The 13,161-nt window shown below is 46.3% G+C and overlaps 2 protein-coding genes across 2 annotated transcripts; one reads left to right on the top strand and one right to left on the bottom strand.

The window, feature by feature from the left end:
• Nucleotide 1: 1 nt before the first annotated feature.
• Nucleotides 2-5,157, top strand: T265_07117 (hypothetical protein; the record flags this gene model as incomplete). Its single annotated transcript, XM_009172560.1, has 4 exons — nucleotides 2-298; nucleotides 322-408; nucleotides 1,935-2,049; nucleotides 5,009-5,157. The coding sequence occupies 4 exons, from the start codon at nucleotides 2-4 to the stop codon at nucleotides 5,155-5,157; spliced, it is 648 nt and encodes a 215-aa protein (XP_009170824.1).
• On the bottom strand, nucleotides 1,903-9,606 carry T265_07116 (hypothetical protein; the record flags this gene model as incomplete). The annotated part of the gene is made up of 3 exons (XM_009172559.1): nucleotides 1,903-2,502; nucleotides 7,126-7,556; nucleotides 9,502-9,606. The coding sequence occupies 2 exons, from the start codon at nucleotides 7,429-7,431 to the stop codon at nucleotides 2,041-2,043; spliced, it is 768 nt and encodes a 255-aa protein (XP_009170823.1).
• Nucleotides 9,607-13,161: the final 3,555 nt, after the last annotated feature.

The raw sequence follows: 13,161 nt of genomic DNA, 5'->3' as shown, positions 1-13,161 counted from the left end.
CATGCCAGTCGACCGACTTCCTCGAAGGGCTCTTTTCGCACAACCACGTGAAGGGTGGAGGAGAGCCAGAGGCGGTCAAACAGTGACTTGGCAGCGAAGTGTGAAAGCCATTACCAGCAAACTCAGCTGCGCTGGTCACTGCCGTCTTCCTGGATGGGGACCTCGAGATGGGCCATGTCAATGGTTAGAGATTGTCAGACATAGCCCGGTCGCGCCCTCAATGGCGCTCGTACATCCAAGCTATTATCTTCAGTGCATAGCTCCCTTCCCTATCCCCCCACTTAACAGTCCACCTACAGTATTTGCGCACTAATTTATCAGCTCCCGCCTTCGTTCGCAACTAACCTACCCCACCTCCCCGAATCATCGGTGGACAAAACTGTGGCAGCTACAACCACTGTACGACAAGTACGCGGCTATTACAGCTAACAGTGATGGTGATGACGGCTTGAGATTAGAATTTGACATGGTCTGTTAGAAACCGCAGTTGAATACCCCGAACTGAAGGTACAATGCAGTTTAGCCTACCCCGACGCCTGTATCCAGTTGACGGTGCGGGGATCATTTATTCATTTCAACTAATTTTACCCAGAATCAGGATGTTCACGATAAAATACATCCGATTATTGACAAGTAGCCTATCGAGTAAATTCAATCCGCAGTCGTTCGTTTCAGCAGCTTGCGAAATACGGCCACAATCTTCAGAACTCGAGCGTTGTCACTTGTCTAAAAGGCAGTGGGCCATTCAAACATGAGCAGTTGCTTGCCGCATGTCTTAGTGTCTAGGATGCGGTAAAACGAGTTGTTGATCCGCATTGCTATTCAGTTATTCAAACTGCCGGGTGCTTCTTCGTCGTGGATTCTGAGACACAATATACTCGTTCAATCGTCAAATATGGGACTGGGACACGCACAGAATGAACCGAAGCGTCTTCCCATAAGGGCAGTCCTTCTCAGAGCGGACTAACGAGGGAAACAGAGGTAGATTAGTCTTCCGCGGATAAATTACTGGACTAGTCCAATTACCAATTAACTGTGTCCATTTTAGAGTTGACCTTAGCATAGGGCTAAAGATGATCATAGTCCTCCGGTCTCCACCGGCTTCGTGAAACTGACTCGTCTTGGAAACGTTTACGTAAATCACTGTGTGAGTCAACCCAACTAAAACACGACGAGTATCGTGAACAGACTTGACTGGGTATCTTCCGGTGTTCATAAAATGCAGTATGAGGTACTTCCTAGAATAAAAGGAGCCAGTTTGATCGAATGTACCCAGTTGGAGACCCGCTATCCATCATAATCGGCAAATCCGGAAACTAAATACCGGAACGTTTGAAGAACTTTTAGACATAAGGGATGATAAACTCAGGACTCGTGTATAGTATAAAAGGCATCCATATGAACGGACATAGATAGCAGTTCTTACACAAGGCCCTCATTCAGTCAGGCAATTACCCCTCATTATCACCGGAACGAGAAGTATTCAGACCGTTAGGTAAAGTATTACAGAGATCAGGTTCCTTCGTTAGGCTTGGAAACAGTATCTTGAAGTACATACTTGAACGTAGCGAATCAATGATGGCAGCAGGGAAGAGCAATGCCCCCCTCCCCACCCACATACAAAGATAACCTTTCGCGTCGGGAGGTGATCCTGATGAGCTTATGACGAATTTTGAGGGCAAACCCACATTTGAAAGGGAGTCTGTGAATAGAATAACGCGAATTACTGCCACCGGTACGGCTAGCATTCGTGTGTTAGGATAATACCAATCATCAAAATGATCCTCGAATCACATCTTCATTTCCTACTTTCGCACCTTATGTTGGATCGTTTAGTATGGGTGGGAGCTTAAAGAACCCTGGATTTAATAGGTGCTCTATCATCGGTGCTCACAAGAAGTTGATCGAAATAAAACCTCTGTGTATTTCAACAGATAAAAATGAAGCGGCACATGGGACAAAATTATGCGCTCGGGAAGTGGATAGAAAAGACCACTGAGGGAGAGAAGAGGTTGATAAAAAGACAAGTGGAGGATAGTCCTAGCCAAGGTTGGATTGCTGAGTGGTCTGTTCTTGTGCCACGGTGCTAGTGCGGAGATGTTCACGGGCTAGCGAGTGCAACTGCTCCCAGGTCTGTGCAAGCAGCCAGTTTAAGTGACGGGTGGAAGGGTGCGGTGAGATCTGGCTTGACGGGACCACAAGCTCAGAAGAAGGCTTATCAGGTTTCGATGCTGAAGGCGGGGATGGAGCACGTCGTCTGGGCCGGGAAGGACTGACGGACTGCGGAAGACCTGAATGGCGATTAAAAGGATTACTCCGTCCGGATTCCAGTTTCGGCGCAGAGCCCGCAGTGACACCATGCTGGATGGACGGTACCGGTGGTGGCGACTCGATTTTGGAGCTTCTCCGTACGGCGGTCAACGCACTCAACTGGTCTTCGAGATCTTCCAGAGTCAGAGTAAGAAAATCAATCCCGGATCTGCTCAGAACTCTCATCCACTGCTGCATACAGTTCGTGAGGGAAAACAAATAGAACAGAACAACTGGATGACAGGGACAGAACGGATACGATCGGAGCAAAGTTATATATTCGGTGTAGCATGGGCAATAAAACTAAGGCTGCGTCAAGCGCCTCACCTCCACCATTCACCCGCCACATTACATGACACAATACTCAGTCCAGTTAACCAGAGCCGGTGGTAAAATAACCCAAAAAATCAAAAGGTCGCAGCTGAGTTACCAAGCACTAGCCTCATGACTCCCCCAACTGGAGAGAGGAAATGCCATGCATGCGAAAATGTGAGTTGAACAATGTCGATTGAGGTCGACCACCTACCACTTTCCGTACCGCCAATTGTCTAGTTTATGTTCTGTGTCCTGTGGGCCAACTCGCCGACTCGTGCATGAAAGACCGAGTTGTGGCATGTGTTTAGAGGCTGGCTGGATAAATCACAGTCAGCCATGGCGTAACGTGTGAGTATGATCTTTGCAATTCATTTCACCATGCTGCCGGAAACGCATCGCCTATTATGCGCTGAGAAACATTGACATAGTTTGATGTGATAGTTACATCCTGATTCGGATGTCAGCCAACGATGATCAATGAATTTAGGGGCACTGGCTTCCTGTTTTGGTCGTTAACCAAGAAGCGAAACGAAAGGACACGTACCACGACTGTCTTTCGCAACATGACTGCATCAAGCCGCTGATTGGGACTGAAACACAGGAAAATGATCGGTAGTTGACCAGATGACTGCTGATCTGCTCACAAAGCATGACAATTGACCCACCCGACCGCACACTGATGGTGTCTTCTCGAATAGGACGAAACGTTTGCAATTCTGGTGCCAAGTTCAGGGAACAGATAACCGGCCAGCAGATCAATCATTAGTAAATCCACCTGAGCAGTTCATAATCTAATAAGTGAGCTCCACTGCCTCGCCTATCCTGAATAAATGGATAACCATAGAAGACACTTGATAGTCGACCTCTTTCCAGTGCCGCAGGTCAAACCTTTGCAAGCGCGCGGCCTTTACTTGGGATTGAGACAGCTAAACGGTCTCACCGCGAGGGCCTACATGTCTCCATTTCATGTTTGGACAGCCACTCCAGATGAATAGTTTTCGCAAGTACGTAGCAATCTGACTCCTCACTAACCGAAATAGCTGTTAAATTGGCTGTATTGTTGAAATGTTGGTGCACCAAACTCTGGTCTAGGTCGGTGTTTGTTCTCTGTGGGTGTGTGCGTTCGTGCAGGAGAGGGCGCTGACTGAAAGAGGACAAAAATGGTGTTCTCGCTGCGTACAACAATGCTGTGTCGAAGCCTGGAATTTTACATTTCTAGAGACGAATGTCAAGCTACCATGAGCCAAGGGCTCAAAATTGACTGTGGATTATTTATTAACATGTTATTATTACAATGGATTCTGAAACAGGATTACCTACACTTCCGTCACTATGACACCATCCTTCTTCAATACCTTGGTTTCTAATTTCGGGGTACCATGAAAATTCATTTGCCGCTTTTGGAGCTTCTCACGTTAATATATTTTCACACAAATCAAGGACGGTCCAATCAGAACCTTTCCATCCCTTCTAAGATTTCGTCCAGATCAATTCGATGGTTTCGTTGCTGTGACATGTTGGGCGAATACGTCACCGAGTCACACCACACGAGTTTTAACCACGCAGCTCAGGGGCAAAACGCCACATGACTTCATCACGACTGCATTTGTTTCTAGGACGAATTCCAGTACTAACCCAATGCTATCGTTGGCCTTGACATGGTCAGATGCACGAGCGAACATATTTACACTACCATAAACAGTAGTTAGGCGAACGAGAAATAGGCTCCGTTACTTTGTTTTCTTTAGATCCATAGGTATGGGATACCTGGCACGGACAAGTTTGTAAACTGTTCTGCTATCCACAGCTACTTGCCATAACATAGCCACTAGGTTAGAGAAAAAACAATAAAACAGGCCTAAGGTTTGTTCAAAAAAACGTCTAAGTGCCGGCTTCATTCTGTCATGTTGGGCCATAAAGTCAAACTGAGAACTAGGTCGTCTAACTCGTAATACTTCCTGTTCCATTGGGACTGGCTTCATTAAATGCGGAATGAGTTATAGGATGCTGCCAAACTTAATCCCCTGCTTTACACATAAGCCACGGACGATTTGAATCCTATTGCCTTATGCGTTCTTCAAAATAGTGACCAAACACAAGATACAAGTTTCACCACTTAACGAGAACCTGCGGCGACAGTCCGGTTAGGAAGCGCGCCACTCAACGGGACGGGAAAGCTGTCCACAGGAAGGCACGCAGACCCAAAACAAGCAGACGCAAAAGTACCCGAGTGCTTAGCTTGTCAGTGGCCAGTTTTATTTGTTGTCAGTTTCCGTTCATATTGCCTGAATGAGTGTTTGGAGATGTTGGTACCTCGCATTGATTGTAGTAAGCTAGCTTTAAGTCCCTTCCCCGTCCACTTTTATCCTTTTCTTCACAATAGGGCTTTCAAATAAATCATGGTTGTACGGCAGCGAAGCATCAGTGCTGAACACTGATGTCGTGCTGTCGATGATGATGATGCCTCATGGTCTCATGAAAAATATGCACCTGGCAGTATTATTACATTGTCTTGAATTAGCATCCGACTGAGAGCATTCTGCGTTCACAAACAAGAAGGAACTGAGGTCGAAACGGAGAAGAATGGCCACTTATTACGTAGAAACATTGTTTACAGAGGATATCACAGGCAAAAAGACTAATTAGGACTGACTCAGATAGTGCACAATGATGATAAGGTCTACACACGTGGAATGCGTCATTACGGCACAAGTGGAGATGAGCGTCCGGAAGCGAGTCACTCGAAATAACCGAAAATAACATTGATTGACGGATGTGTTACAAACCGGATATAGAATATAGGGTATACTCTGATCTATTAAAATATCGACCAATCTACAAATGTAGCCGTAGCAATCTTCCTTTGTCTCCATTAATGGTTGCCTAAAGCTAACGTGGCTTTTGGGAGGAACAGGGGCTAGGATATTGGCAGATGGGTTGATTGCACCGCATTGTACAATGGGTTGGGAACGAATGAGGGGGAAGGTCGGTGAGCGAAGAGCTGCAAGGGCAATACTCGTCGGAGCGAAGAGCTGCAAGGGCAAATGATACTCGTCGGTTGCCCAGGTCGAAGAAGAGGGCTTAGTGAGGTACCCCACCTTGAGCCATGACTCAAAAGTCTAACCTACAAGGCAGTAGTAGAATGTAGGGTTTTGTTCGGGAACCCTGCAACTAGCCTCGGACTCACAAGTTCGGACCACGAGAGAGCGGTTGTTAGGGTTTTTGGGGGACCCTCCCCGGAGCCAATGATTCAACAGCATGACCTAATTGGCTGTAGGGAGCCGGCCTGGCTTTAGGGCACAGGGAGTAGGGCATTTATGTTTCACTCCTAATGGGGTTGCGTACAGCAGGTGTCGAGCAGTACCAGGCCGTTTGGTTTCAGAGGTACTTCGGCCGTATTGAACAATGCGCCGGTGGTCATGGTCAACTGTTGGGAGATCGGATTGTGCGGTTTTCGGGGCCGACCTTTTCTAACCCGTCCTTCCTCGGGGGAAGGCAGCATCGCTGCTTCCATATATATGGACATGCTGGTCGCCTGGTGGAAAACACCTTACTGTCTTCACACTCCTATCGCAGAGAAAAGTACGACTTTACCTCCAGACCGCCTCTCAATGTATTCACTCGCAGTACGGGGACTGGCTATTCTTCGTCTGGCTGCTCTCTCCGTTGGCCTTCCTGGCAGAGCTGGACCTTTAGCAACTGACTTCCAGAATCTTTGGAGCGCAGAAGCCAAACCACCACGACAAAGCGACAGCGCAGAAGACATACGGAAGATACCAGCGTTTGATCATCGATGTCTCCACAGCATTGTTCAGGTCTGGTGGACACATCAGATTAGTAATGCTGAGATACGCCAGATGGTCTACGGAAGAAGGAACTCTCCCGCAATAAATGATTACTAACGCTTCATAGGTTGCGCTGGTCGGGTCATGTACTCCGCATGCCAGAAGACCCTCTACCACACAGAGCTCTTTTCATTTCTAGCCCTGTGCTGAGTGAAGGCGACCGACAGGTGTACAGTGTATGACCTGGCAACGAAGTACGAAAACACTAACCAGTAAACTTAGTCGGGTGGGTAACCGCCGCCTCCTCGGATGGATACCGGGACTCAAATCACCTGTGGTTAATGACATTGGCCACTGATGGAACCAATGAGACTGATAACTGTCAGGGAGGCCGGATTCCTGAAAATAACCCCAGAATGCCCGAAACCAAGTAAGACCCTCAAACTCCACCAAAATCTTGACAGGGAAACCAGCAACCATCGACGCCAGTCAATCAATAAATCATTTCAATACCATGGATCAACGACAAATGCCATTCAAATAGAACGAGGCCTCTTGTAACAGTTGCACTTGCTTGTTCGCAGCAAAGCTGTTGTGTTTCTTATTGGCGGCTCTTTTCGACACAATGTCGGCACTAAGGCGGGGACAGAAGTAAATATAACAATAACCAAACATTCGACATTGTAGGCGTGCAAATATCCTATGAAATACTTACTTCGGTATCCGCAGCAGTTTCGCCTCGCAATACATAGCTTCTACAGCTTTCTCCAAGTGATGGAAACCTCAAGGCCATAGTCAGATCGTCCAACATTTCAACCACATGGCCTTCCAGGATGAGAATTCCAAGTGGGTCTCTGTCCAACTTTTTCTCGAAATATGCCAGTATGTTCCCACATACTGTGAAATACCGCTTTTTGAAAGAGCCTTTGTGCTCCAACCTGCGCTTCCATAGGTATCCGGCTTTGTCTTCTTTCTCTAGACTGAGGAATTGTATCACTGTTTTGGGATTCAAAATCCGCATAGGAAGGCTCGCCGATTAAATACACTGCAGAAAATACATTACAAAGCGGGACGTTCAACTGTGTGAATGATTATTCCAGGGAGACCAGACCTGGAGATCGTGTTTCACCCAGGTACCATAATCGGCTGTGGAAAAAAACGACGGAATGATGAGGCGTACAATTTAGAATAAACACACTCTACACAAACATCAATACCAAAAGCATTTCATTCTGGCTGATTAAGTGAACTTAACCTATACAGGCACTTGGAAACGAGAAATTCCGACAACATAACAAAGATCTGTGCTTCCGGATAAGTTCATCACTTACTCCGGGGAGGAAATACCTATATAACTGGGCAGTTTATTGTGGAGGCACTAAGCGCTGTCGGACAATTGGTACATTTCTCTACGTACAGCATGCGATATGATATTAGCTACCGCAGGGAGAAAGTCCAGTTCAGGGGACATCGAACACTTTGGCAGCATATAAGTATCAAGATATATGGATCGAATCGGTAGGCGCAGGGTCACTGCTATGCATTGATGTGTGGATTTCTGTGATATTCCAATCAATGCTGATGGGACTAGGTTACTTAGCTCAATTCACTTTAGGATTCCTCTCGACAGCCGCGGTAGGTAAGTCAGTTCTGGGGGAATGACCCTATCGTTCCAGAAATATCAGCGCAAACCTACTGAGCTGTCGTTCCATAGGCTCGACGTGCTGCTAGTGAGACTGTCTCAGTGATTCGACCGCAAGTGATGGCCACCACAAACAGTTTTGGATAGCTGGAGTGTGCGAAATTTGGTTCACAGAATAGCCTCATCAGAAAATGTTTGGCACAATGAATACCTTCTCTTTGTGGACATTATTTAGCTGGCCTCCAGATTTTGTGCGGCTAGAACGGGGCTCATAGCTCATTTGTGAAAGAGTATCGTTCTTACACAGATGTGAATTAGAGCGAAGAACCCATGATCGCGGCCACAGTAAGGTCGATGAAAGCAACACAAAGTCATACATGAAGAAGTAAAGCATTTTGAAGGAATCGATGAAAGTTTGCTTGGCTTTCAAATAGCTGGGTGTAAAAACTGAGGCGAATAATGGAAAAGCAGAAAGACACGATGCAACCGCATGTAAAGAAGGAAAAAGCTGAGTTCTACAACATACGGCAGAGCCCTTATATAGGCGGATAGATGGTTGAATGAGACCCTTGATTAGAAGATACAAGCAGTTAAACAGCAGTATATATTAATGGTGCATTGCTGACACGCCACCAGAAGGAAGCACGAAGGCTGCGATATTGCCAGGTTTCCCAAGTCTAGACAGAGGCAGTTGAGAGGCAGAGGTCGGGTTCGAATCACGGACCTTCCTGTTAGTAAATTCGCGCTGTAACCACTGAGGCACCTTCGAAAAGTAATATTACATATATATATATATATGTTATTTCAAACATGAGGTTAATATTGTTGAGTACCGTGAACTTGAAATGTATACCGGAGAGGATTGACAAACCTGCATGCTCGAAATAGAAAGCAATCATACCAGAGGAATGAGTCATGAATAGCCTGATATGGGTGGGTCAGAAAAGGTTAGTTGTTCAGCTGTGACACCCTTGCGGTGCTTAGCAAGAGGGCTTAGATTAGAGCAGTCGATATGCTGGATTTGGGTTCGAACCACGGACGATTCGGTCGGTAAGCTCGCGCCTTAACCATTGAGCTATCTTGAACTCGAAAATCGTTGCTAAACATGAGTCCAATAACAGTGGGCGAGGGAGAATGAGGAATGGTAGTGGGTTTCATCGAAAGGTGAAGGTTGGGGGAGAGACGATAGAAAAAAGATACATGAGGGAGTAAGAATGGGCACAACAGTCCATCGGCGGTTTGGACTCAGGAATCCTGATAAAGTCGATGTTCATCGCTGTGACGGCTAGTGCGCGATGACTGCATAATCTGTGTGGCGGTGGGATAGGAATGGTGTAGTTAACAACGAATGAATCAATATGGGAGGATAACAATATGCTATCGATGTAAACAAGTAAAACAGTGAAGACAGAGTAAACAGTCACCAACGGCACACTGACAGTAACTCACTGTGCTTAAAATACGATCGCGGAGGAGCGAAAAGGTGTGGGAAGAGACCAGAACGCCATATGGGGAGGAGCGGAAGGAATCGTGACGATACAGCTTAAAAGGCCGTATGACCCTAGGAAGGACAAAGAACATAGTGCTTGCATCCTGGATTATCACCGAATAGGACACCAACTGTGGGGTTGAACCAAGATCCTTTGGGATCCCCACCCATAACATGAACACAGCGTATGACAGATAAACTAGGGTGTCCAGTTAGGAAGTAACATTCTCATCATTGAGAGCTGTCATGTTCTGCAAAAGTTCGAGTTACATGCAGAGATGCTTACTTGTGGCCAAAACTGGAGGGTGTGATCTCACAACAGGATCTGCGAATCTGTATGCAGGATTTAGTTTGCATGCCGTATCCACCTGGCTGGACCCACATGAGTCTTGTGGGGCACTTTGCCGCGCTGGTAAAGGATGAGTCCTGGGATACACGTAGGGTGCCTGCCGCTGTAGTCACGAACCAACACCCTCTGGCCTTCACTGAAGGAGCGCGCAGTTGCTCCATGAAGCCGGTTGAACCGTTCCTCCATTCTGGCGTTGCGGTGACTAGCCAGCCTGTTCTGTGGCCGGATAGTATCATGCGGTGTTCGGGGCAGTGACGCTGCTGGTGACACTCTACCAGGCGACTTAAAATTTGGAGTTGCTCGACATGCTGGCAAGAACCTTTGCAAAATCTCTTACGTTGGTCCGTCTCCTGTGGACTTTTGAAGCGCACACTTCAGGGTGTCAACGAAGTGCTTCTCTTGGCTGTCCGACTGTGGATAAAACGGAGGCGGGCGGACGTGCGTTATGCCATGCTCCCGAAAAAAGTTGGCGAGCACCGACGACGTGAACTTACTGCCGTCGTCGGATGCAATAGTCTCTGGCGTTTCGAAGTGGCTGAACAGTCGCTGGGGTTTCGGGAATATAGTGGCATTTTCTCATTGTTTCAGAGAAAGGTTTGAGGTTTTGGTCATGCTCACTTTGGGCAGTCCCACAAATAGGGATGTTGTGGATATGAGCGAATGTGCCCCTTAGGTTCTCAGTCTTATTTATATAGTCAATAGTACGTTCGCAGAACGCTACTCCGTTGTAAACACTGAAAAGAGAACGACGGAACTGAAGCAAGGCTCCATACGCTTCAAAAGCGGTATACGGTTTGTCCTTCTCACTGGTTGGAACTTGATGGTGTGCATTCCCGCCATGCTAACGACAGCATGGCAGGAAATTTCTTCAATCGTTTTATGCAGTCGCGGTAACGGTTACGCGTTTAGGTAGGTAAACCGATTAGTGGTTAGACTGTAGTCCACTACCATGCGTCTTTTGTGTTTGAATTTTTCGTGCCCAGTACTTGAGCCCTCCAGGGAGAATTCGAAGGTTCAATTATATCTTTATCCATTAGTCGATTCAGAGCGGATAAACTATTCATTGCCAGTGCTATAGCGCCGCGATTTCGTGGCAATAGGCTTGCAATTAGTTGAGAGGTTAGTAAAAAGAGGAGGGGATTCAACCGTAACAGCAGTTAGACCGCAGAGCGTGAATGGACCTCGGTTCCCACCAAATGTGATTTCAACTTTTTTTTATGTAGACCAAGGAAGTCTTGGCCTAGCAGTACATCAGCACATAAATTGGGCAACACCAGTAATTTGATTTTTTGTAAACAGTACCCCTGTGATCAGTGGATGCCTAGAGTAGCCGTTAGTTGAAGACGGTAGAGAGGTAGGTGCCATGGTAACCACAGAATCGTTAGCATATATCTTCCAGTCATGTGTACGAACTACCAAAGGAGATATATAACTGCTCGAACTTCCTGTGTCCATGAAGGCCTGAAGTGATGTTCCGTTTACCTTTGTGCTGTTCACCGTGCGGGACAAGCAGTTCGGGGCTGTAGCAGTCAACAGGGAAGATAAGGCAGAATCCGTCGTGCAATTTGGGTGATTTTTTGCAAATTTGGATTGACAAACGCTGAAAATGGTCTGTTCTGCCACATAATTTACAAACTGCTTCACTTTCGGGGTATTTGAATCGTGGATGCCTGGAACGATCGCAAAAATAACGTATCTGTGAATTGATTGACGAGAGATAAGGTGTGGAATCAGAGGAGGTTGATTGTGAAGGAGTAACCGTAGATATCTCTAAAGGCGGTGTAGCCCTAGAAAATGATATTGGTTGCTTATGTGAGCATGACTAAGCTTGTTTGTGGGCCGATTCTTAGGACCTAGCCGATTCATTTGCTTAATCGTGAGTGAGTTCATTTTGAACCAGAAGTCTTTCTCTGATGGTAGCAGACTGGAGTCCGTTGATCAGAGCATCACGTACGCTTTCGTTTTGGTAGCCAATCCCGGACACCACCTTGGAATCACAATTTTAGGCCAAAGATATAAACCTCTGAACAAACCGATCGACATCTCGACTGGTGTCTTGTTTGCAAGCTTATAGAAGATGATGAACGTAAATTATATTCCTAGGACGAACGTACAAAATTTGAAGTGTACTGATAGCGTATTCGTGCTTGGGACAGTCACCGAACTTATACAGATGCTTCCACAAAATGGATCGAGGTTTTGAGTTTTTTTTAGGTAAGGCGGTTCGACAGTGCCCAAAAACGTTTGAAATGTTCGGAACCAATGATTCCAACGCAGTGTGACGCCTGGAGGATTTGGATCTGTGTCCAAATACTTGGGTCGCAGCAACGGTTCCTTTACGTTCTTAGACAAATGAATTCTTATAGACGGATTATCGATTCTGATTGAGCACGAGAACAAAACCGAATAGCGTAGAATGAATAGCGCTTTACTTGTCTAAGAACAGACATACATAAGCGGAATGTGAAGGCGAAGGCATGGTTAATAAGAAAAAATCTGAACATAGAGGATAGTCATGGCAGTCTCTGAAATATTACAGAAAGGTAGAATTCTTTTAAGATCTAACCATCCTTACGGTATATGTCAGTGCATTGAAAACCCACTGTGCGGGCAAGAGTAGTTGGTCCCCTTGCTTGCTTCAAGGTTTGAACACAAAGGACAGCTTAATTGACCGGCTTTTCGGGGTTTGGAAATTGATTTCGGGGTTTTCAGGGCCGTAAACGGAGACGGATTTGGAGAGGTTGATGCTGAGGGTGAAATTTAGCGTGGGCACTGACCTTGAAGCCTGGTGGACACGAAAAGCTAAGGAGATGGATGAGTTTTGTTTAGTGCAACAGAGATTTTACTCGAGAAATGTGTCTGTCGCCAGAAAGTGTGGTTAGATCGTTTATTGCATCCACTATCGAAGAGAGTGCTGTTTTCTAGTGCCAAAGCGTAGTTGCTGCCAACTTCCAACCTGGTTTACTGTTATAAAAGTAATTACGATAAGTCTGGGTGCTATCGATTCGGCTCTTTTTCCGGGATGAGATACTTTCTATTCTGCGTGGTTGGAGACACCGCAAAATGTAGCCGCTTATCAATGTCATTGGCGGTGTTGTTATCAGCTTCTTCCCTGTGTGTCTGAATGAGTGTCTGGAGGTGTGGACAATAAGTCCCTTTTGCCTTGGTTTTCATTCTTTTCCTTACAAATTCACAGTTGTACGGCAGCGAATCATCAGTGTTGAGGACTGATATTGTGTTATCGATTATGATGATGATGTTGTTGTTGTTG

This window comes from Opisthorchis viverrini (assembly GCF_000715545.1).
Source record: "Opisthorchis viverrini unplaced genomic scaffold opera_v5_161, whole genome shotgun sequence".
NCBI classification, from domain to species: Eukaryota; Metazoa; Platyhelminthes; class Trematoda; order Opisthorchiida; family Opisthorchiidae; genus Opisthorchis; species Opisthorchis viverrini.
This window is presented reverse-complemented; position numbering and strand designations above follow the sequence as displayed.